Below are 25,309 nucleotides of genomic sequence, written 5' to 3'. Positions count from 1 at the left end.
ATAGTGGTGAATTACTTTTATATATCTTAAATTGTAATCTTGTGTATGTTGTATATATATTGGCATGAATATAGCATGACTTATTCTGGTTTTTGAGTCTTTAAGGACATTCACATTGTTATGAAACCAATCTCCAGAACTCTTTCATCTTGCAGAACTAAAACTTTGCACTCTTTGAACAACTCTCCATTCACCGCTGCCTTATATTGTATGTAAAGGAAAAACACTCCTGTGTGTCTCCTGTATTCTCAATACCCTACTACACCTTTACTTTTGACACCAAATGTATGTTCCTCACATCAACAGTTGTGTGACACCAGCTAATATCATACAGTGTAACAATTCTGACACCATTTACTTGGAGATAGTGTCAAATCTCACAGTTTAAGGGGTTAGTCCCACAAGACTGTTCTCCACCGCCCCCCCCCCCCCGCCCCCCCGCCATAACCAATTGAAAGTCCGGTTATTACCTGTACTTTGTACTAAATGACTATAAATAGGAGGCTCCCACAACCCTTACCTTAGATTTGATTAATTTTCTAGAGTGTTTCACAAAACACAGGAAAACATTTTACTTACCAGATTACTGGTTTGTTTTAAAAGATTATAATTCAAGAACAGCCAGATGGAAGAGATCCATAGGGTAAGTTGTGTGGGAAAAGGCATGGAGCTTCTGTGCTCTCTCTGGGTGCTTTCTTTGTATGTTCACCAACCTAGAATCTCTCCATACCTTAATCCTTGAGTTTTTAAGGAGGTCTCCTTACATAGGCATGATTGATAAATTATTGGCTATTGGTGATTAACTCAACCTTCAGCTCCTATCCCCTCCCTGAGGTAGTGGTGGGTAGGGGCAGGGGAGGTGTTGATAAGGGATCTGGTTGAAAGTTCTAACCCTTTAATCCTGGTTGATTGCTGTGGCAACCAGCCCCCAATCTTAGGGTCTTTCTAAAAAATCACCTCGTAAACATAAACTCATTGGTGGTTGAAAGGGGCTTGTTATGCATAAGCAAAAGACATTTTCGTTGCTCATATCACTTAGGAAATTCCAAGGGTTTTTGGAGCTCTTCCAGAAATGGCGATGAAAACCTAATATAATTTTTATTATAAATTACAGTCATACTTTTGATGCACCAAGTTTTTGATTTGACATAATCCAGTTTCTCTCTTTTTGCTTTTGGTGACATATTTAAGAAATCATTGCCAAATCCAATCCCATGAAGCTTTCCCCCTGTGTTTTCTTCTAATAGTTTTATAGTTTTAGGTCTTACGTTTTGGTCTTTGATTCATTTTGACTTAATAGCATAAGGTAAGCATTTAGTTTCGTTCTTTTACATATGGATAGTTTCTCTTGCACCATTTGTTGAAAAGACTTTCCTTTTCTGTGCTCTTGGCACCGTTGTTAAAAATAATTTGACCATGTGTGTGAGTGTTTTTTAATGGGCTCTCTGTGCTTATACCATTGGTCTGTATGTCTGTCTTTATGCCAGTACTATGCTATTTGGACTGCTGTAGCTTTCCTTAGTTTTGGGGACAGGGTAGGTAATTGTTAGTACTTTTCTTCTATGTTTTTACTTTTTTGGTGGTGGTGGAGTAGGGAGTCATTAAACCCTTTTATTGAACAGTATGGTGAATTTGTTGGCTTTGCTTCTTGAGTTGAACCTAATATTTTATTGAGCTATAACATGGGAAAAACCAAAGAAAAGAACATGGTAGAGGGGGAAAAAGAGACAAATATAATTAGCTATAAATATCGAGCCTCCTACCAATAGCCAGGTGAATGAGCTTGGAGCAGTTCTTCCAGTTCTTATGAAGTCGTCAGAGACTATAGCTTTGGCTCACAGTTTACTACAATGTCAGGAGAAACCCTGAGGTAGAACCACCAGCTAAGCTGTTTTTGGATTCCTGACCCTCAGAAGTTTTATGAGATAACAGATACAATTTTAATCTACAAAGATTTAGGGTTTTTTTTTTTTTTAGATTTTTTTTTATTTATTTGACAGAGAGAGATCACAAGTAGGCAAGAAAGGCAGGTAGAAAGAGCACGGGGGAGCAGGCTCCCTGCTGAGCAGAGAGCCTGATGTGGGGCTCGATCCCAGGACTCTGAGATCATGACCTGAGCCAAAGGTAGAGGCTTAACCCACTGAGCCATGAAGGCGCCCCTAGGGTATTTTTTGCTTGTGACATTTTGCTTGTGACAATAGTTCTCAAACCTCTTCCTTTCAGAAATGCTATATATTCTCAAAATTGTTACGGACCCCAAAGAGGTTTTGTTTTTTTGGATTATATCTATGGGTACTAAGTATATTAGAGATCAAAATAAAAATTTTTTTTAAAGATTTTATTTATTTGACAGAGATCATAAATAGGCAGAGAGGGAGGCAGAGAGAGAGGGAAGCAGGCTCCCTGCTGAGCAGAGACCCGGATGAGGGGCTGGATCCCAAGACCCTGGGATCATGACCTGAGCCAAAGGCAGAGGCTTTAACCCACTGAGCCACCCTGGTGCCCCAGAGATTAAAACAAAATTTTTAAAAATGTATGTATTTTTAAAATATATAATGAAACATTAAAATACATAATGTTTAAAAATATTATTAAATATTAACATAAATACCATTTCTTATGAAAAATGACCATTTTTTCAAAACAAAAAATAGTGGTGATGTTTTATATTTTGTGAACCACTTTAATGTCTAGCTTAATATTAGGACAGATGTATTCTCATATGTGCTTTTACATTTCATTTGTTGTTTGTGGTTGAAGGGTATGAAAAAAATTTAGACTCATACAGATCTGTAGTTGGAAAAAGGAATATCTTAACCTTTCCAGATAATTATAGCTATTTTTATTTGATTCTATAACGAGACTAGATAAGGCATAGTTTTTCAATAGTTACAACGGAGAATCTGAAACCATATCAGTGCTATTTTTATACTTGTAACTTTAAATTTATTAGTTTTTCTTGCCTTTTGAGTAGATCTTTCCTGTACATGATTTTATAACATCATGCATTTAATCATGTGGAAAATATTGGTTGTGCAGATCTTCCAAATGTTGACAGATTTCATTTTACAATATAAAAACAGTACCATTTGTCAATATCACCATCTATCTCTGAATAGACAAGTATGAGAAAGTGTCAAGCTCATGGTGATGGATACCAGTTTTCTAAAAGTCTAAGCTTCATTTGAAAGCTCAAATTTTATTATTGGAAACACATAGTATCAGTTCTCTTCTTTTAAGTGACAGGTTCTTTTTCTACCCAAGTCTGAATAATCATGGTTTGTCTGTTTTTCTTTCTAGAAAAAATGATATTTCATGGAAAAAAAAAAAAAAGGAACTGGCTTAGCTTGTAATTCAATACCATTAATGGTCTCTAGTGTGACAATTATATTATTCTTTGGTATCCAGAATTGATCTATGCATACTTCCTACTCTTTCACAAAGATTTCATTTCTCCTTGCTATTACAGATATTGCAGCTATGCACATTCACATGCAAATCTCATGCATTTGTGCAAGAATTTCTCTGTTATATACTCCAAAGTGAAATTGCTGGTTTGTAGGCTGCACACATGTTCAAATTTAGCAGGTTACCTCAAATAATTTTCTGAAGTATTTATACCTGTTCACCATTGTCCGTTTCTCTGTCAATGTTTTTCTTTTTTTTTTAAGATTTTATTTGTTTGAGAGAGAGAGAGAAAGACAAAGATAGTGAGAGAACAGTAGCAGGGAGGAGGGAGAAGCATGCTCTCTGCCTGAGCCATGAGCCAGATATGGGACTCAATCCTAGGACTCAGGGATCATAACCTGAGCCAAAGGCGGACGCTTAACCCACTGAGCCACCCAGGTGCCCCTCTCTGTCAGCTGTTGATGCTGACTTGATCTTTTTCTCTGGCTTATGAAACATACCTGTCTACCCTCCCTCCACCTTTTTTCTCTTGTCAAGCTATAACGTAGAAAACATTTACATACAGTATAGTTTTATCTTTGTCTCTCAGTGTGATTTTTAATTTGAGATCAGGGGTGACATTCTACTTTTTGGAAACTGACCAGGATATATATGTACATGATGTGAATGTTTATGATCAGTGTTATTTATTATGTAATTTTAAAACATTAAATGATTAATAAAGGGCATGATTTGACATGGATAGCCTGAAATGTGTAGTCAGTTAATGAAGCACAGATTGTATATATGTACACATACACACACATTTTTAGAGGAAGTATTATGGTTATTTGATGAATAATATATAGAATCAAGATGATTTAGTGTGGTAAGACTGGAATATTATTGATTAGGGAATAATAGAATCTTATACTAATCTTAATAATCCTTATATAAGTGTAAGACTTCATTTTTTTTTTTTCCAAAATGTTTTCTTGTTTAGGATTTTATTACCAGTTAAAGTAAGCACAGACATGCATCCTTTTCTTATCCTTGCTCTCTGCCTCTCCCACCTCTCCTCATTCCATGTCCTTGGCAAACCATCGTTGTTGACAGTAGTAATATCCATGTGTTTTGAATTTGGAAATCTTTGCATATGGTCTTATGAAGGCCATTACATAAAATGCCTTGTGCAGTTTTTGTGGGTCACAGCAGCATCATGGTGGATGGATAATATTTTAATACATAATGAATGGCAAAAATAATTGCTTTTGTGCTAATGTCAAAATCTTCAGCATTTGATCAGTGTTTTGTAATTCCTGTTTTTTGAAAAATTGAAAGGGGGATATTGAAGAAACTTCCTTTTTAGCTTCTAATAAGAATCGTACTCTAAACACAATGCTGCAACTCAGTTTAATTAACTGTTTTTATATAAATTCTGAGCAGATCAATTGTTTAAAGCTACTAAAATAGGTCATTGTAAGAGTCTGAGTTATTTTTTGGATTTCACCTCTCACCCCTTTTTCATCCTTTATTATTTTTCCCTTTCCAACAGTGCTAGTGTTAAGGTATTCACAGTCCAAAGCAAGAGCCAGATAGTCTAGCAGTTCTATTGCTGTATATTAGCACTGTATTGCAAAGTGGCGTACTGAGGAACAGTGTAGTACAGTGGTTAAAGTCATGTCGAAGTCCCAGCTTTGCCACAGACTGATTGTGACAGCTTCCCCCCAATTTTTTTCCTCTTCTGCTAAGAGATACTTGCTTAGGCCCATTTGCCTCTTAGGAGTGATATGTATCTTAAATAAATTAATAGATTTTTGTAAGTACCTCAGTCAATGTTTGTTGTTTTTGTTTTTATTTGCTAAGTGTGACACAGGGTTGGGTCAAGGTCAAGGTGGAAGTTTTCCTAACTTACTGCCTAGTAAATCAGGAAAGACTTTTGTAGAAGACATAACTTTTTAGCTTAGTTTTCAGGGATGCTAAGAAACATTTCAGATGGCAGCGGGGTTAATGGCAATTCATTTTGAGAGCTAGATATGCAAAAGGCATGGGAACATGTGAGAGCACAAAAGAATATGAGATGTTGCAAAGCTGTAGTAAGTAGTTGAGTTTGTTCTTTCTCACCAAGCTCTTTTATTTATTTTCTTTTTTTAAAGATTTTATTTATTTGACAGAGATCACAGGTAGGCAGAGAGGCAGGCAGAGAGAGAGGAAGGGAAGCAGGCTCCCTGTTTCACAGAGAGCCCGATGTGGGGCTCGATCCCAAGACCCTGGGATCATGACCTGAGCCGAAGGCAGAGGCTTTAACCCACTGAGCCACCCAGGTGCCCCTCACCAAGCTCTTTTAGAAGAACAAATAAGATGAGATCCCTGAAACTACTTTGTAAGCCAGCAAGCATTAAAAAAATGCTATCTTTTTGTATTCATTCTCATTACCTGGGCAAGTAACAAGTGAAAAATGCATTCTGATACAGGGAAATTGTCTCTGTAAGATAATCTGTTGAACGAACAGTGGGTGAGGAAATCAAGAGGACTGGACATTTGGAAGGAAGGAATTTTGCTTACCCAAATGACAATTATGTTATGAGTTAGGTTTAACAATAATTTAAAAAAATTATTTATTTTTGAGAGCCAGGGAGAAGGGGAGGGACAGATAGAGAGGGAGGAAGAGAATCTTACGCAGGCTCCATGCCTAGCACAGAGCTTGACACAGGGCTTGATTTCGTGACCCTGAGATCATGATGTGAGCCAAAACCAACCGTTGGACCGTGAACTGACTGAGCCACTCAGGTGCCCCCTCACAATCATTTTCGAATTTAAACTTGAATAAGGTATTTTTGGGGGAACATGAATTGACTCACTGTTTCTAAATTGTGTTGTGAAAATTTATTGGACTTGGAATCATAATACATGACTCTGCCATTTGGCCAGGTCATATCAGGTTCTTTCAGGCTTTTGCTTCTTCCTCCAGAGAGTGGGATGATAATGTATTTCATATTTTGTTATAAGAATTATTATGGAAAAGTGAAAGCACAATTATAATTTTTTGTAGGGACTCTAACTGTCCTTAAGTCAACCTTCACAACACCATGTATTCACTATAGTATTTTGCTTCAGATTTCATGGGAAGACCATAATAAGAATGAAAATTTATAATACTAAATACAATTAGCCTTCTGCATGGAGTGTGAGTGGATTAAGTCTTTTAAAGCGAAAGGAAGTGGTTTAGTTTCTTTTAAAGAAAATTTAATTATTTCTCATTTGTGCTATAAAGCCAGGGAAATTTTGATTCATTTTTTAGGACAAGGAAATTTTAAATAATCTGCAGTTGTTATATACCTTATTTCTTAAAGGTTGAAGCTGTCTGGGGGGTCATCTGTGTGTAAACTGATGGGGATACTTGGTCACACTCTAAGCCTGTGGAAAAGAAGACTCATTAACTCATTACTAGCCTTAAGCATGTTTTAAAATTGTATCCTGCCCAGTTCTTAATATATGTGAACATGGTGGCATTCATGAAATTCAGTAACTTAGAATATTCTTTAAAAAGTTGTAGGACAGGGCGCCTGGGTGGCTCAGTGGGTTAAGTCGCTGCCTTTGGCTCAGGTCATGATCTCAGGGTCCTGGGATCGAGTCTCGCATCGGGCTCTCTGCTCAGCAGAGAGCCTGCTTCCCTCTCTCTCTCTCTGCCTGCCTCTCCATCTACTTGTGATTTCTCTCTGTCAAATAAATAAATAAAATCTTTAAAAAAAAAAAAAAAGTTGTAGGACAGCTCTGAGTGTCTCTCTCACATATACTTAAAGCATCTTTCAGGATAGTATATTTGTGCTTGATAACCTATAATAATGTACCTTTTCTCAGACAAATGTTCAAGAACCTTTATGACTAACTTCCCCACTTTGGCAGCTGGACTTATTACTACCTTTGAGGTAATAGTATTTGCTCTTCCCCGTGTGCAGCTTGTTTTTCCATTCCCTTGTGTCTTAATATTTTTGTGTCTTTTTGAATGACATGACATGATTCATGCATACATATTATTTAACTCCTCTCACCACTTTACTAAGTTCAAACTTATTTTTAAGTCATTGTAAGCCCCACCTGACTTTGCTCTATTTTTTAAAAAAATTATACACTTAAATCTGAGAGTTTTTGTATTAATTCATTTTTGCTTGAGAAATGAATTTTGCTGGGACGCCTGGGTGGCTCAGTTGGTTAAGCAGCTGCCTTCAACTCAGGTCATGATCCCAGCGTCCTGGGATCGAGTCCCGCATCGGGCTCCTTGCTCCGCGGGGAACCTGCTTCTCCCTCTGACTCTGCCTTCCACTCTATCTGCCTGTGCTCACTCTCGCTCGTGCTCTCTCTCTCTGACAAACAAATAAATAAATAAATCTTTAAAAAAAAAAAAAAAATAAAAAAAAAAAGAGAAATGAATTTTGCTTCATTTTGCTCATTATGTTTTAACTTCCTCTTAGAACTTTTTTTTTTAATGTGTGTGTTTCTTTTGGATTATAATCTGTTTAAAGACCAGAGGCTTTGATTGTCCTGCATTATCCCCTTCTAGCACTCTGCATATAAAAATTGAATATAATGTCCACAGATTAAGTCATTAGATGCTTATAATGGCTTCCTATCCTAGCTATCTTTCTTAAAGAATTGAGTCAGAGTTCTGATCCATGCATTATGTGTATGGAACAATTCACTGAAACCAGATTTTGACATTTGATTAGGCTGGTTGATCTAGATCTTTGATTGCAGGTGTCATTTTTATATTCTGTGCTTGATAATATTGAGTAAAATAACAAAATATAAAGCAGGTAAGTTATTTTTAAATCACTGTTTTTACACAGATAGAAAGAAATTCGAGTTAATCTTAAACTTATGACTCTTAAAAATGGTCTTTATCAAGAAGAGCAAAAATAAAGAATCATGAATCTGCATACTAAAGCAGTGAATAGTATTGTTATGCTAAAGCTGTTATCAACTATGAAATTACAACACCCCAAATCAGAATTGCCATTGTATTTTGTTATTCAAAATAACTTTTAATGATAGAAGGTTGTTTTAGTATTTAACTCAGATGGGAGAATATAAATATGTTCCATACCCTGAAGAATCTACTAGATTTCATTGTTTCATTTTATGTCAAAATTTTGTTGGTAACTCTTAAGTTACATTTGTAGAACTTAGTGAAGTGGGCCAATAATAAAATAAGTTAGGATGTAATGATTTAATCCTTTTTGGCTAGAGTATTTTCACTGTTTTTATATTGCAATTTTGACTAATTTTGTTGATACTACTATAAAGATTGAATGATTAGAATAATTATAAATATTAGCAAAGGAAATTTTATATTGATATTTCAGAACTTGTCTGAAAAGTTGCTGAAGAAAGAACTGGAGTTTACTCAGTTAGAGGAGAAACATAATGAAGAATGTGTGAGTAAAAAGAATATACAAGCAAGCCTTCATCAAAAAGACTTAGATTGTCAGCAGCTTCAGTCAAGATTATCTGCATCTGAAACCTCCCTGCAGAGAATTCAGGCAGAACTAGGTGAAAAGGGGGAAACTACACAGAAGCTCAAAGAAGAACTATCAGAAGTGGAGACCAAATACCAGCATCTGAAGGCTGAGTTTAAACAGCTCCAACAGCAGAGAGAAGAAAAAGACCAGCACGGATTACAACTCCAAAGTGAAGTTAATCAAGTAAGAGATGTTAATTTTATTTATTATAATTCCTCCTGTGGTTTCTTAGTGTGCTTGATAGTTACTTGATCATAATATAGTTCATTAAAAAATACTTAAAATATTTTTGCTTTTCCTTAATAAATAAGAAAGATATGTTAGCACCCATCATATAGTACTGTTTTGAAGTGTTTATGAATTAATACCTATAAATTGCTTAGGATGGTACCTGGCAAATGGTAGGTACTCAACATATATTAGTTAATTGTAATTAATTTAAATTGTTGATCATTATTTAGAAATTCTTATCTTTTCTCTTTTTTTTGGTTAGTTAATTTTCTAAATATAAAAAACCAAAAATAATAAATCAATAATATAAAAAATCTATATTTTAAAAGAAAAAACAAATTAGTCATAACAACTATTTTTATAATAATATCTAACTTAAATTTAAGTTCTGTGTTCTTATTTTTTATAGGTAACATTATAAATTGGTTGAAAAAATGGAAATTTGGGGGATATTAAATTCTTTACTCACTTTTTTGATAATATTCAACTATTTTCACTTAAATGGTACTGACACTTTTTTTTTTTTAATGTTCAGTTGGCTAGCATATAGTATATCATAAGTTTTTGGCGTAGTGTTCAATGATTGATTAGTTGTGTTTAATACCCAGTGCTCATTACCACATGTTCCCTCCTTAATACCCATTACCTGGTTACCCCACCTTCCTCCCCTCTGTAACCCTCAGTTTGTTTTCCAAAGTCCAGGGTCTCTTATGGCTTCTCTCCCTTTCTGGTTTCTTCACATTCAGTTTTTCTACCCTTCCCCTGTGGTCATCTGCTGTATTCCTTATGACCCATGTCCTCGTGTTCCACATATGAGTGAAACCATATGATAGTTTTCTTTTTCTGCTTGACTTATTTCACTTAGCTTAATCCCCTCCAGTTCCATCCATGTCAGTGCAAATGGTTGGTATTCATCCTTTCTGACGGCTGAATAATATTCCATTGTATATATGGACCACATCTTCTTTATCAATTCAGCTGTTGAAGGACATCTCAGCTCCTTCCACAGTTTGGCTATTGTGGACATTGCTGCTATGATACTTGATTTTATGGCATCAGTCCTTCTATCTTCTTGGCTTGATATATTCTTCCTATTTCTCTTCTCTTTGATGAATGCACTGATTACTTCACTTGGCACTTTTTGGTCATTTTCTGACCATTGCCATTTCTTCCTCCCTGACCCCTCAAAGGTGGCTTAAGCATATATATATTTTGATTGTTTTACTTGCCACAGTATAGTATATTATCATATAACTTACGTGTCTTTCTTCATAGATTCTGAACTCTTTGGATGCAAAGACCGTGTCTTACTCATTATTTTTTTTTAAGATTTTATTATTTATTTGACAGCCAGAGATCACAAGTAGGCAGAGAGGCAGGCAGAGAGAGAGGAGGGGGAGCAGGCTCCCTGCTGAGCAGAAAGCCCGATGTGGGGCTCTATCCCAGGACCCTGGGATCATGACCTGAGCCCAAGACAGAGGCTTTAACCCACTGAACCACTCAGGTGCCCCAGTCGTGTATATTCTTCATATTTGTGTTTATGATCAGTCCTAAAATAGCCGCAGATGTGTAGATAATGATGTTATATAATGAAAAGATTGGGTGTCATCATTTTAATTTTTAAAAATTTATTTAACATACATCTTGAATAGCATAGTGGATTTAATTATTTATTTTAAAGATTTTATTTATTTGCAAGAGAAAAGAGAAAGCACAAGCAAGTGGGAGGGGCAGAGAGAGAGGGAGAAGTAGACTTCCCATTGAGCAAGGAGCCTGACTCAGGACTTGATCCTGGGCTCCCTGGAGCCTGACCTGAGCCCATGGCAGACACTTAACTGATTGAGCTCCCCAGGTGTCCCAGCATATTGGATTTAGAAACCAGCTGCCTGAGTTCCAGTTCTGTGGCTTACAAGCTGTGTGTGATCTCAGGCACAGTACTTAACCTGGGCTTGTTTGCTTGTCTCTAATTTGGGTAATAATGGAATCTTATTCATAGGGCTGTACATATAAGAATTAAATTAGTTAATATTTTGATTTTAATATTTGATTTAAAGTAGGGCTTGGCACTTAGTAAATATTGTTAGGAGTGTAATGAGTAAAAAATTATGTATATAGGTGTGCAAACTGAATTTACTCTAGAGTGTATACTATGTATCTCAAAAGGATTGTGATTTTAGGGTAGACCATTCTATTAATAATTCCAGCGTTTACTATTTTTACTCTTGATTTAACCTCTTTTTCTTTAACATGTTTACTCTAAAATGGTATAGACATCATTGTTTAAGTAACTTTGGCCTGCTCCCAACCTTAGACACCCTTTTTTGATGTTCTTTTTTTTAAATCAAGATCAGGGATTTATCAGGAATTGTATAGATTGAATGACAAATTTATTTATAGTACACATCCCTTTTTCTTACCACTTTAATAAATCTACACTAAAGAGCAATGGTTCTCTTTAATTTGCTTGGTTCTCAGTTCTGTCTGCACATCAGAATCACCTGGGGAGATTAATTTAAATTTAATTTAAATTAAAAAATTAACTTATGAAGGTGTCACCCTTGGTCCAATTAAATCATAGTCACTGGCATATTCAAATGTTTTCCCTGTAATTATATTATGCAGTTGAATTTGAAAACTGCTGCTCTTTGAAGTGTTACTATTTGGCAAGTGATTTCTAAGGTTTTCTGAAGCTGAACATCATTTGATTCTTGTTAGGAAAACATGGGTTTCTGGGATTTAGATAAAATGTATTAAATCGAAACTTACATGGAAGGAGTCTGATTATATGTGCATTGCATTAACAGTGATATCAGGAGATTCTTCTGTATCATTTTTTGGTGTGTGTACAGCTAGTGATTTGACAATTCTGTCCATTACTGAATGCTCATCATAGTGAGTGTAGTCACCCTTGGTCACTCTACCTTGTTATTACAGTATTATTGACCGCATTTGCTAAGTTATACTTTTCATCTCTGTGACTTATTTTATAACTGGAGTTTGTGTCTCTTCATAAGCTGGAGATTCTTATCCAGCAAGTTTAAGAACTAGACATGGATGATGCCTGTTTGTAAGAGATCATGCAATTTGGATGTTTGAAATATGCATTAACCTCGAAGGCCTCATTAGCTTTTATATATCTAGATTGTTTCTAAGTATTGTAGTACGAAGGAGAAGGTTTGGGATTTACTTTGTAGAGCTAATCCATTGCGTATTAAGAAGAGGAATAAACGGGCACCTGGGTGGCTTGGTGGGTTAAGCCTCTGCCTTCAGCTCAGGTCATGGTCTCAGGGTCCTGGGATATAGCCCTGCATCGGGCTCTCTGCTCGGGGGGCCTGCTTCCCCCTCTCTCTCTGCCTGCCTTTCTGCCTACTTGGGCGCGTGTGCTCGCTCGCTCTCTCTGTCAAATAAATAAGTAAATAAATCTTAAAAAATAAAAAAAGGAATAAAAAGAAAAATTAAAAGAGAAAGATGTTAGAGTGCTGGCTAAGGACAAGAATAAAATAAATGCATTCTTTTTAACTGGTACTGATTATTGTTTTAGTTAGATGGAAACATGTTTTTTACTTTAAAAATTAACTTTGGTTTTCTTTATTAAGGATAGAGTATATTCTAATAGCCACATATTGTTTCATAGCATAAGAAAATAGTGGGTGTCCACTTTTCTGATAGAACTTTGTTTTATCCTAGGATGCCTGGGTGGCTCAGTCAGTTAAACGTCTGCCTTCGACTCAGGTCATGATCTCAGGGTTCTGGGATAGAGGCCTGTGTTGGGCTTCCACTCAGTGGGGAGCCTGCTTCTCCCTCTGCCTGCTGATCCCCATGCTTATGCTCTTTCTCTCCGACCAATAAATAAATAAAATCTTTAATAAAAGATAAAAGAACTTTGCTTTATCCTGATCAACTATGAATTTTTATGGAAAAAAAATGTAAGTGTAGTACATATAAGTATAAATATGACACAGAGACTATAGGTTGTTAATATTTTTGCATTTAAAATGAATAGTTTTGATTGAAAGCAATTGTACAGAATGTTTGTTATTAATTTTTAATTTTGCTGAGGTACTTGCATTTGCATGTATTATGAGACTGGTGTTTAGGAACACTCTTAGTGTGTAAACCTTGCCAAATGTCTTGCAACTTTTGAAAATATCATATAGCTCATTTTTGTTCTATATTCCCAGCACTTGTGCAGTTATTCTTCTGAAATTAATACAGACTTTTTTTCTTTTTTTACTGGAACTTCCCCCTCCCCCAAGAGAAACTGACTACTTTATCTGGTAGTATTAAAGAAAATAAAGAATTTAAGAGAGTGATAGTTCTTAGTTTCAGGGGAAATCTCTCCTTTAGCTTTAACTGGGTAGGAATTTTAAAGTTAATGAATGAGGGACACCTAATATTTAAACAGAAATACTCTTTCTTCTCGTTTATTTAGAAATTATGTGCTAATTCGAGAATTTGGGAATGCTTTGTGTTCTATTCAATACCCAGATGTAATAAGTTAATTGTGGCAGTTTGGAATTATGAAAAAACAAGAATCACTATGAAATTAAAAAAAAAAATACTGTAGAATAGGTCTGAGTGTGTACCTTGACTGTCTTCATTTTTTTCTTTTTTAATTGGACTCATGACCCTGAGATCAAGACCTGTGCTGAGATCCAGAGTCAGAAGCTTAACTGACTAAGCCACCTACCTGCCTTGAGCATCCAGATTTTTAAATTTTATTTTACTGTTTTAAGCTCCTCAAGAGATTCTGACACTCAAGTCCAAACAAGAGCCTTTGGGCCACTGTATTTTTGTCTGTCTGTTTGTTTAAGACAACAAAAAGCCCCCAAACTGTGATGTTTATTCAGTTTTATATGATCCATCATAATTTATGTGATTAAAATTCAGCTGAATCTTAGGTTCCCCCCAAATACATGAAAATTATGATTTATAATTATATTGGTAAAAAAGAAAATATTGTTTAGAAAGGTAGGTCGTGGTGGTGATGAGTGTGTGTGGGTTCTTACATATGTACTACACAAACTTTTCTTTTTCTTTTTTAAAGTTACATACCAAACTTCTGGAGACAGAGCGCCAGCTAGGTGAAGCTCATGGTAGGCTAAAGGAACAGAGACAACTTTCAAGTGAAAAGTTGATGGATAAAGAACAACAAGTGGCTGATCTACAGCTCAAACTTTCTCGTTTAGAAGAACAGGTAAGCTAACATTTCAAGTTACTTTATAATAGCAAGTTTATTGATAGATTTGAGGATTAGAGTCTATTCCTAGGGAATAGTTTTATAATCATAAGATTAAGTAAGGAATGAGATACTGCTTTTAAAGTTGATTTTATATATTGTCTGAATTTAGATTTTTTTCTTCAGACTTGAGAATTTTGAGAATTGAAGTAATGCCAGATTTTTTTTTTATTAACGACATATAATGTATTATTGGTTTCAGAGGTACCAGTCTGTGATTCATTAGTCTTATGTAATACCCAGAGCTTATTACATCACATGCCCTCCTTAATGTCCATCACCCAGCTACCCCATCCCTCTACCCACCTCCCCTCCAGCAACCCTCAGTTTGTTTCCTATGATTAAGAGTCTCTTACAGTTTCCTCTCTCTCTGGTGTCTCCCTCTCTGGTTTCGTCTAGTTTTATTTTTTCCTCTCTTCCCCTATGATCCTCTGTTTTGTTTCTTAAATTCCACATATCAGTGAGACCATATGATAACTGGCTTTCTCTAGATTGATTTATTTCACTTAGCATAATACCCTCTGTTCCATCCATGTTGTTGCAAATGGCAAGATTTCATTTTTTGATAGCTGAATAATATTCATACACACACACACACACACACACACACAGACACACACACACCAGATCTTCTTTATCCATTCATCTGTGATGGACATCTGGGCTCTTTCCATGGTTTGACTATTGTGGACATTGCTGCTATAAACCTTGGGATGCAGGTGCCCCTTTGGATCACTACGTTTATATCTTTGGGATAAATACCCAGAAGTGCAATTGCTGGGTTGTAGGGTAGCTCTATTTCCAACTTTTTGAGGAACCTCCATACTGTTTTCCACAGTGTAATACCAGATACTTACGAATGATAGTATTATGCCTTTAAATTGTGAGGTGACAATCTGTAATTTTTTTTTTAAGTTGAAGGAAAAAGTAACAAATTCTACAGAATTGCAGCATCAATTAGATAAAACGAAGCAACAGCATCAAGAACAACAAGCTCTTCAGCAAAGCACTACAGCAAAACTTCGAGAAGCTCAGGTAAATATTAGTATGTGAAATATTAGCCTTTTAAACAGAAATTAACCAAATCATTATTCTTTTGTTATAAAACAAGATAATGTGAAAAACTTGATTATGAAGGGCTTTGATAGATTTTAGTGTCTGGATGATCAGAAAATCTTTTCCTTTTAATTGCTATCTTGAAATTTTCTTTTTTTTAAAGATTTTATTTATTTATTTGTCAGAAAGAGAGTGAAAGAAAGCACACAAGCTGGCAGAGAGGCAGGCAGAGGCGGAGAGAGAGGCAGGCTCTCTGCTGAGCAAGGAGCCCAATGAGGGACTTAATCCCAGGACCCTGAGATCATGACCTGAGCCGAAAGCAGAGGCTTAACCCACTGAGCCACCCAGGCGTCCCCTATGTTGAAATTTTCTATTTTAAAATTATCATAACTAGATAATAGTAGTAGATAAAATAGTAGTAGTTAAAAGTAGACTTGTATAAAATATTTAAATTTTATTAAATTTTTTACTAAATTGACCTATTTAAATAAAATATATTTATTAAATTATATATATCAAAATAAATTATTTATTGCTTATTATTTTTAAAAGTATTTAAAAAACTTTAAAAATTCAAATAAAATTTCCTAATTTAGCCCAGTTAAAAAGAATATTTTATGTTTACAGTAGACATTAATAATTTTTGGTCATGTCTTTTCCTACTATCTACCATGGTAGCTATCATGTGACCACTGTTATAAAAAAATGTAAGTCGTTGGGTTACATTTATACAGATTCTATAGTATAGCTTATAAGATTGAAAGGAGTAAAATTTTCGTTTTGTTACAGTGAGGGGAAGAGGGTGCCCAAGTGTTTGAAATGAATTTGAAATGAAATGAAATTTGACTTTGACATTCATTTATTTCTTCAATCTTTGATTAATTCATTGAATATTATTGAGCACTATATGTCAGGCACTGTGGTAAGCACTGAAAATATAGAGATGAGTAAGACACAGTGCCTGCCTTCTAGAAAATGGCAAACTAATGATGTGCCCATAGAAACAATGTTGGAATTTAAAAGAGGCTGTAAGTAATACATCTCTCTTACCCTTCTGAGTTTGGAGAGTGGGGTGGGAGTTAGGTGGATAGAGATAAAAATATTGTACTCATTTACTTGTTTTTTCATTTATTCAGTCAACAAATGTGTTTTAATGTCTACTCTTAGCCAAGGAAGTGATTTTGTGGCTGTGGCAGCAAATGAAATAGATAAAGCTCTCTGCTCTCATGGTTAAGTGCTATGGAGATGAAAAAGAATAGGGAGTAGGAAAGATCTGGGGGGGCTGGAGGTGGGACTGCAATATTAGATAGGATTGGCAGGGAAGGCCTCTTTGAGAAGATGAAAGACTCGACGGAAAGGAGAGTGTGAGGCTTGTGGATATCAAAGAGTGCATCAGTACATTAAAAGGCCTTGAAGCAGGAACATGTCTAAGAAATAACAGGGAGCCAGTGGCTGGAGTGGTATGAGTGGTGAGAAGGGTAAGAGGGGCACAGAGTCATGGAGACCACAGAGAATGAGAACATGTCAGGCTTCATAGATCATTTAAGGATTTTACTTGTGAGTGATGTGAGAAATCATTGAAGGGTTCTGAGCAAAGGAGTAACATGATCTGACTTAAAATTTCACAGGATTGCTCTGGCTGTTATATTGAGAGTACACTGTGGGGACACATGAGTATAAGCAAAGAAATTAGCTAAGAGACTGCTATGGTGATCCAGATAAGAAATGATACATGGCTTGGATCAGAGTGGAAGCAGCGCAGGTAGTGAGAACTGGTTAGAGGCTATGTATGATAGCCTCTATCATATGTATGATAGACTATGATAGATTGATGTGGGGTGTATAGAGAGAAGTGGATGATTCCAAGAAGTTTGGCCTGGGTAGTTAGAAGGATGGAGGTCAAACAAGATGAAGATTGAGAGTCCTATTGGGCTTGGCAACATGGAGGTCATTGATGACATTGATAAGAGCAACTTGGATAGAGAAGGAGGTATGAAAGCCTGATGGAAAGGGCTCAAGAGAAAATTGGAAGAGAGAGTTTGATACGATGAATATAGATAACTCTAGGAGTTTTACTGTAAAGAGTAGTAAAGAAATAGAGCAGTAAGACTGAGGTAAAGAATTTGGCATGGGTCTGCAGCCAAATGTGCTTTCTTGTGTGTATCCCAGAGTTAAATTGATTCATCTAGTCACAGCTGGAAATGAGTCATTCAATGTCTTACAGGCAGGTTGTCTCTTAGCCTGAAGGTAGAGCAAGGGGCTGAGTTGAACATGCTTTAGTTCCTTATTCTAAACTTCCAGTTAGTTAAATTCTCATTCCCTGGGGAAGAAGAAGAAAAGGATGTTGAAGAGGCCAGTCAGTCTCTCCTTCAGAAACATGAAGAGTCCTTAAAACCCCTAAAAAGGAAGTGTAATTAGTGTCATTCTAGGTGTATATACGTATATAAAATTATTATGGCATCACAAAGGGCAATTATCTAACTCAGAGTCTGGAAAAGAACAGTTATTAGAAACTTAATAAAAGTGATCATTTGAGTTGCAAAGGATATGTAGATGTTTCTGTGTTCGGGAAGATGATTATAGTAAGTATATTCCAAGTAGAAATTAAAAGGACAAGGATACTGAAGCTGATATGAACTATACTATTAGGTTTTGCTGGAGCTTAAAGTGTAATTTAGAGTTTAGTTAGAGAAGAGGCCAGAGCATTAGACATGAGTTAAGTTTATAGAAGGTGTTGTGTGACATTTATAAGTAGGACTTAATAGTTGCAGGGAATGAGAGAGAAAGAGGATCATGTCCAGATGGATAACACTGGGTACACAGTAGATGGAGGTGTCATCACATATGTGAGTCAGCATGAGACAAATGGACATTTCATCAGGCTGTATGATGAGTTCAGTTTTGGACATTGCTGAGGCACCTATAGGATATATTTATTTAGAGCTTAGAGGAGGAAACCAGGCTATATATATTAGCTGTGAGAAACATCACTATATATAGGGTAAATGCAATTACTGGAATAGATGTGATCAGCCAGGGAGGGAGTGTAGTGAGGAGAACAGATAACTGCTACCATAGGACTTCTAGGAAACACTAGCACTTAATGGCATAGAATGGAGGAAGAGCAGCCCAAAGAAAGAGAATAATCAAAGTAATTAAGGAGAATCTGCAGAGTAGAATCCAAAAGATTGGGGGGAGTCAAAAGTTGGGAGTAATCAGTAACTTCAAATGTGGACATGTAGTAGGGATGCCAAGTATGATAAGTGAAAAATGTCCATTATATTAAACTGTAATTACATATTATAAATATATATTCTTAAGTATATTTTAAGGATGAATTAGTGACCTTATTAAACATAATTTCAATAAAATGATAGAGATGGCTGAGTTTTGATGAGTGAATGATCTGGGAGTTGGAAAAGTAAATTTGAATTAATTTTTTTAAAAAATATTTTATTTATTTATTTGTCAGAGACGGAGAGAGAGCGAGTGAGCACGGGCAGACAGAGAGGCAGGCAGAGGCAGAGGGAGAAGCAGGCTCCCTGCCGAGCAAGGATCCCGATGTGGGACTCAATCTCAGGACTCTGGGATCATGACCTGAGCCGAAGGCAGCTGTTTAACCAACCGAGCCACCCAGGCGTCCCCTTGAATTAATTTTTTTAAAAAGATCATTTATGTATGTATGTATGTATCTATCTATCTGACAGAGACAGAGAGAGAGGCAGTGAGAGTAGGAACATAAGCAGGGGGAGAAGGAGAGGAAGAAGCAGGCTTCCTCCTGAGCAGGGAGCCTGACTCAGGCCGGGCTGATCCTAGGACCCTAGGATCATGACCTGAGCTGGAGGCAGACGCTTAACCACTGAGCCACCCAGATGTCCCTTGAATTACTTTTTTAGAATTTAAAAATGAATTATATAAAGACTGGGCAGAGATGAGTGGGGCTTGTTCTGGGAATTGTTTTTGAAAACAAAAGATGCCTGAACATGTTTATAGTCTACGACAAAGGGACTGGTAGAAAGGGAATAATTGAGGATACTGAAGGAGAGGTTACAGAAATAATAAGTTACTGAAAAGCTATGAGATTAACAGATAAAATGGGTGGTGGTAAATTTGAACTTACCCTCCCTTGAAGAATATTCTTTGAAGCTTGAGGAAAGAAAGTATCTGTCTTTATAGATATGGGGTTGGAAAATCAAGGTGCATCATCCCAGAAGATTTGCCCTTTCCCCTCCCCTTTTTTTGGATAAAGTTGGAGATGGCAATAGTTGAATGAAAAGCAGGCAGATATTACGAATTTGGAGAGAATACTGAAGCTTTTAAGTAGTTGTTGAGGCAAATATTTGAGGGTAAGAACCTTAATCAAGTGAAAGGGTTGGTAAGATGCTTCTGAGTATGTGATGGAGGTTGGTCTCTAGAACTCTGTAGTGGCAGTAGTCTATGAAGGTTTAGGATTTTGCTCTCACAGTGCTTAGAAATGTAGATGTGGAGTCAGCAGTTTGCAACATTGATCTAGGATTGGGCTTTTTTTTGGTAGTTCTGTTGGGAATTTGAAGGTGAAAGGAATAGGAGAATGTTGAATAGTTGAGAGAATAATTAAGGTTAGTTCCTATCTGTATATTAGGTTCAGGAAGAGAAATGAGGCATAAGCTATATATGATAGAAGAAAATTGAGATCAGTGTCTGTCTGGCATTGAAGAGTAGAAATGAGGTCATGAAATTGGAAGATGGTCAGGAAGTTGTGGTCATAGGGTCGTTGGACAGTTTTTTTCATTTGGAACAATTTCAAGTGATTGTAAGATCCTACATGTGAGTGATTGAATAAAATGAGTAAGGGTCCAGGAATTAAGATGATATGAATGTTGAGGCTGTGCTCTTAATTCTTTGTATATTTTGTATTTCCCAGAAAATTGGCAGAAATTGGGATTGAGAGAAAAACTAAGTCAGGTCTCAAGTATTCAGTGGATGAGGTAGGGGATTATAGATGATAGCAAAACAGAATAGAGGATAGAATAAATGATTTAACATACTCCCCAAAGCACCATGAAGCTTTACATGATGGGGAGAGTTAGGGGGTGAAAAACCAGGAAGGAGTCAGCCTCCTTTGCTTGCCCAGCAGAATGGTTCTTACATATCTGAGAGTGTTGAGGGGGAATCAGCATCTGTAAAGGGTGAACAAAATTTCACTTCTGACTTGGAAATAGAGTGACTATTTTGGAAAAAAGCTTAATCCTGGAGCTGTGGTTCCAGAAGATGAGTGGGATGTGGAGAGAGGGGTCATTAGTGGCAGAAGTAGAGGATGAGATCAGATGGGTTAGGCTGCCTTTCATCATTTTGTGATTGAAACTTAAAGGAGAAGCATGTTTGAAAGTGATCTCAAATAGTGCAGTATTGGTGCAAATTGTTGAGAGTACCAGCTGGTTGCTGACTTGATCTGAGCACAGTAGTGTGGGGGTACTGTAAGGTTTGCAGAGGGCCTGGTTAGGGCCTGGTTTAGGGAGAAGTTCTCTCAGGCTGTGTTAGAATGATGGAGGCAGAGCCAAAGGCTGTGGGTGAAATAGCTCCAGAATATTAATGGGCATTGTTCTGGATGTGGGCTAATGCACCCTGCTCTGTGTATTGGTAAAGTAAAAGAAGAGGGATTCCTTGATGTGTATCAATAGAAGAGTCCTGTTGGAGTATTGAAGTGAGCCTTCATGAGTATACGTGTGTTAGAGTGCAATCCTTTATTGTTCTGTTCATTCAACAAATATCTTAGAGAGCTTGGATACATCAACGAGTAAAACAAACAAAAATCCTTACCTTTGTGGAGCGTGCATTCTAGTGAGGGGGCGGAGGGAAACTGATAAACATGAAAAATAGGTAATTTACTTAGTGTGTTAAAAGTTAAGTGCTATGGAAAGGGAAAAAAAAACATTCAGGAGAAAGTATTGGGAGAGACTGCAATTTTATTTTATATTTTAATTTTTTAAAAGATTTATTTATTTTACTAACAGAGAGAGTACTCATCAGTAGGAGGAGAGGTAGAGGGTGAAGGAAAGAGACAGACTCCCTGCTGAGGCAGATTATTAATGATGGGCTGAGTCTCATGACCCTGAGGTCTGGTCTCAGCCAGAATCAGGAGTCCATTGCTCAACCAACTGAGCTACCCACATGCCCGTAAAGGCTGCAGTTTTAAATGTAATGGTAGGGTAGGCATGATTGAGTAGGTGACATTTGAACAAACATTTGAAGGAGAGGAAATGAGCCATGTGACATTGTGAGAAAGGTATTCTAGACAGAAAAAACAGTGCAAAGGCCCGGCGGTGGGTGTGCCTGGTATGATAAGGAATACAGAGAGTCCCAAGAGTCTGCAGTGGATTAAAGAAGAAGAGGAGTAGTGGGCAGTGAGGTTCAAGTGTTAGAATAATAATGTGAATAATTGAAGGTTGTTTTTAGGAATTAAATTCTAATTTATTATCAATAATATAGGTTTATATTATTAAATATATAGTTCTATATTTAAATTTACCATGTTAAATGTAATAAGTAATTAAAAAATGTAAGACTAAGAATTTGAGTTGCAAAATGTATTATCAATCATTTTGTTTGAAGAATAACTTTTTAAGTTCTCTATCCTTAAGTTAGTAGTTTTCACTTGTTTACAGAATGATTTAGAACAAGTACTACGTCAAATTGGTGATAAGGACCAAAAGATCCAGAACCTTGAAGCCTTATTACAGAAAAGTAAAGAAAATATTTCCTTACTAGAAAAAGAAAGAGAAGATCTTTATGCAAAAATTCAGGCTGGTGAAGGAGAGACTGCTGTTCTTAACCAATTACAAGAAAAAAACCATACCTTACAGGAGCAAGTAAGCATGTCCAACGTATTCTATTTCTAAAACTGAATTTTATCTTTCTAAATCTTACTAAGTGCTTTGTTTAAATGACTCTTCATTTTGGTTATTATTAGTACTTTTTAAATATTATGTTCTTTTGACAACTATCATCTCATTTACCTTAGAGATGGGTTGCTGTTATAGTAAAAGTAAGTTAGGGAGAGAAGGGAGAAGGGAGTTGGGGTAAATTGGAAGGGGAGGTGAATCATGAGAGACTATGGACTCTGAAAAGCAATCTGAGGGTTTTGAAGGGTTGTGGGGTGGGAGGTCGGGGTACCAGCTGGTGGGTATTATAGAGGGCACGGATTGCATGGAGCACTGGGTGTGGTGAAAAAATAATGAATACTGTTATGCTGAAAATAAATAAAAAATAAATTAAAAAAAAAAAAGGTAAGTTAGCATAATTTGACAAAGAAAATCTCAGTTCTTGTCCCAGCACAAAATTTATTACCTGTGTGATCACAAATAAATCATTTTACCTTGTCAGCTCATTAGAAAAGTAGAGATGTTATTAATAATGCATTCTTGCTTCATGATATTTTGTGATATTTTGAAAAAAGAATGAATATTTATAAACTGAATATTTGTAAACTGAACATATTTATTTTAACTGAAAGTACTAATCAGGTTAGTTGTTACTATTTATTAGTTAATATGTGGGCTTACTAGTTACTTATATTTTGGTCATGATATGTCTTTGGAATACGGAGCTAATGATAATTTTGATAAGTTGCTTATATAGAATTTATAGTTGTTTTTTTGAAGAGAAGTCTAATAAGAGAGTTATAATTATGTAAATGAGAAAATGTTAAAATAAAATATCAATAGGTAATGCCACTTTTCTAATTCTAATTTTAAAAGAATAAATAAAAGTAAATCTATGTACTTTGCTTCCTATCATGTTGGAGTAACTGATATGTCTTTAGTCCTTTCACCATAAATGACTAGAACAGTAGAAAAAAATGTGTAAAACCACTGTTTTCAGATATTGTATAACAAGCAGTGCAGGGCTTTGATTCCTGAGAGAAGAGAAGCAAGGGAAGTGAACCTTTTGATCATTCCAGCTTTTGACTGGGAGACATCTTCCAGACTGCGGCACAGGTTGGGGGAATCCAAGGAAAGCACAGTGGTCTCACTGAACTAAGGAGTGAGAAATTGAAGTTAAGAAAAGTTGAGGCACCTGATGATACTTGGGGGCAGAATATTGGAGAGTGGGGAACAGTGGAGAGAAGCAGCCCCAGAAATCTGTATATGGGATCCACTTGAGCCTTTAGCTGACTGCTAAACTTTCCATTCATGTGGTGGGGCTTCATGAGGCCAGGCAGTGAACAATCATTAGGAAGCTGCAATCGGAAAAATGGTCAGGGCTGGGAGATGTTCAAATCCAGGAAGAGAATAAAGAGGTGGTTCAATGCTTTGGTGACATTTAGTAGAAACCCTGGGAATGTCAGATCTTAGGATAAAGCTAAACTAGCCCTAGGGTAAAAGCTAGCATACACCTGACCTAACAAAGCATAAAAAGAAGCCTCAAAATGATCCAGTTGGGTCACAGGTATGTTAACTAAACATTTCTGAAAGAAGACAATAAAATCAAGACTTATTATCATAAATATAAAAAATTACTAGACATTCAAAGAAGAAAACATGTATGACTCTTAAAATATGCTTATTACTATAAAGGAAAAACTATAATAATGGAAATAGAAGTGAAAATGATAAAGAATTAAATGGAACTTCATATGTTTATTAGTTTCATATATAAATATATACACATACATATATGGGCTTAATAAATTAACCAAGTAGAAAGTGCAGTAGTGAACATTAAGACAAGGCAATTGAAACTGTCCAAAATGAACCACAGAGTGAAAAAAAGCCTGGGCTGAAAAAACCCTTCAAAAGACCAAAACCCAAAAAACTGCTTTAGTGACTGTGGAACAGTATCATGTAATCTAGCATACATGTAATTGATGTGATGGGGTAGGGAGGAGAAAATAGTTATTGAAATAATGGCTGAAACAAGTTTCAGATTGATTAAAAACATGAATCCATAGATTCAAAAACCTCAGTGAGCTCTAAGCAAGGTACACCAAAGAAATGAATTGGATTTCATCTAAATTGAAATGTTTGCTTTTCAAAAGATGCCATTACAAAAATAAAAGCCGAGGCACAGACTGGGAGAAAATATTTGCAGTACATATACCTGACAATTCAGAAATATTCAGAATATATAAGGAACTCTTATTACTTAGACCAGTGATTGTCTGGGGCTAGAGATGAGTGGAGGGTACAGACTGCAAAGAGGCATGAGTAAAGCTTTTGGGGTAATGGAAATGTTCTCCATCTGATTGTGGCAGTGGTTAAATGAGTGTGTAATTTATCAAATCTCAAGCTGTGCAATTAAATTGGGTGAATTTTATTTCATGTAAATTATAGCTCAGTAGAGATGGTTTTAAAAATAATAGGAATCTGAATTAATTGTTGTTTTCTTATAGTTTTGAGAGATTGCTTAATTTTGGAAAGATGTGAATAAATTTTCTTGAAGAAAATATGAGATAACCTATCATAGAGCACTTTAATATTCTCATGGGCCTTACATTTTTTTTTTTTTTTTAGTTCTTATTATATCATTTGTGATCTTCATAATTAGAGTCTTGCTTGTATGATAGGTAACTCAACTCACAGAGAAATTGAAGAATCAGTCAGAAAGCCATAAACAAGCCCAGGAGAATTTGCATGACCAAGTGCAAGAGCAGAAGGCACATCTTAGAGCTGCACAAGACCGTGTTCTTTCCTTAGAAACTAGTGTCAGTGAATTGACTAGTCAATTAAATGAGAGCAAGGAGAAGGTTTCCCAGCTTGACATACAGGTAATATTGAATTATTCAATTTAATGTGAGTTTGTCTGAATAAAACACCTATTTTAGACCATCAAATGTTAATAAATTCTGTTTCTTTCTCCTTGTGTCTCTCTTTCTGTCTCCCCCGATCCCCCACCACTC

At 36.0% G+C, this 25,309-nt stretch overlaps 1 protein-coding gene across 3 annotated transcripts in view; it reads left to right on the top strand.

Moving 5' to 3' along the window:
* The window catches only part of EEA1 (early endosome antigen 1), a 120,195-nt gene that overhangs the window by 58,459 nt on the left and 36,427 nt on the right, over positions 1–25,309 (top strand). For all 3 annotated transcript variants that reach the window (XM_059186508.1, XM_059186507.1, XM_059186509.1), the window contains 5 exons: positions 8,751–9,089; positions 14,185–14,334; positions 15,292–15,411; positions 22,077–22,280; positions 24,977–25,177. In XM_059186508.1, the coding sequence (XP_059042491.1) occupies positions 8,751–9,089; positions 14,185–14,334; positions 15,292–15,411; positions 22,077–22,280; positions 24,977–25,177 (1,014 nt within the window). The remainder of the gene's footprint in view (positions 1–8,750; positions 9,090–14,184; positions 14,335–15,291; positions 15,412–22,076; positions 22,281–24,976; positions 25,178–25,309) is intronic.

The sequence above is a fragment of the Mustela lutreola genome, chromosome 8 (assembly GCF_030435805.1).
Source record: "Mustela lutreola isolate mMusLut2 chromosome 8, mMusLut2.pri, whole genome shotgun sequence".
NCBI classification, from domain to species: domain Eukaryota; kingdom Metazoa; phylum Chordata; class Mammalia; order Carnivora; family Mustelidae; genus Mustela; species Mustela lutreola.
The sequence above is the reverse complement of the archived record's forward strand: the minus strand, read 5'-3'. Positions and strand labels throughout refer to the sequence as shown.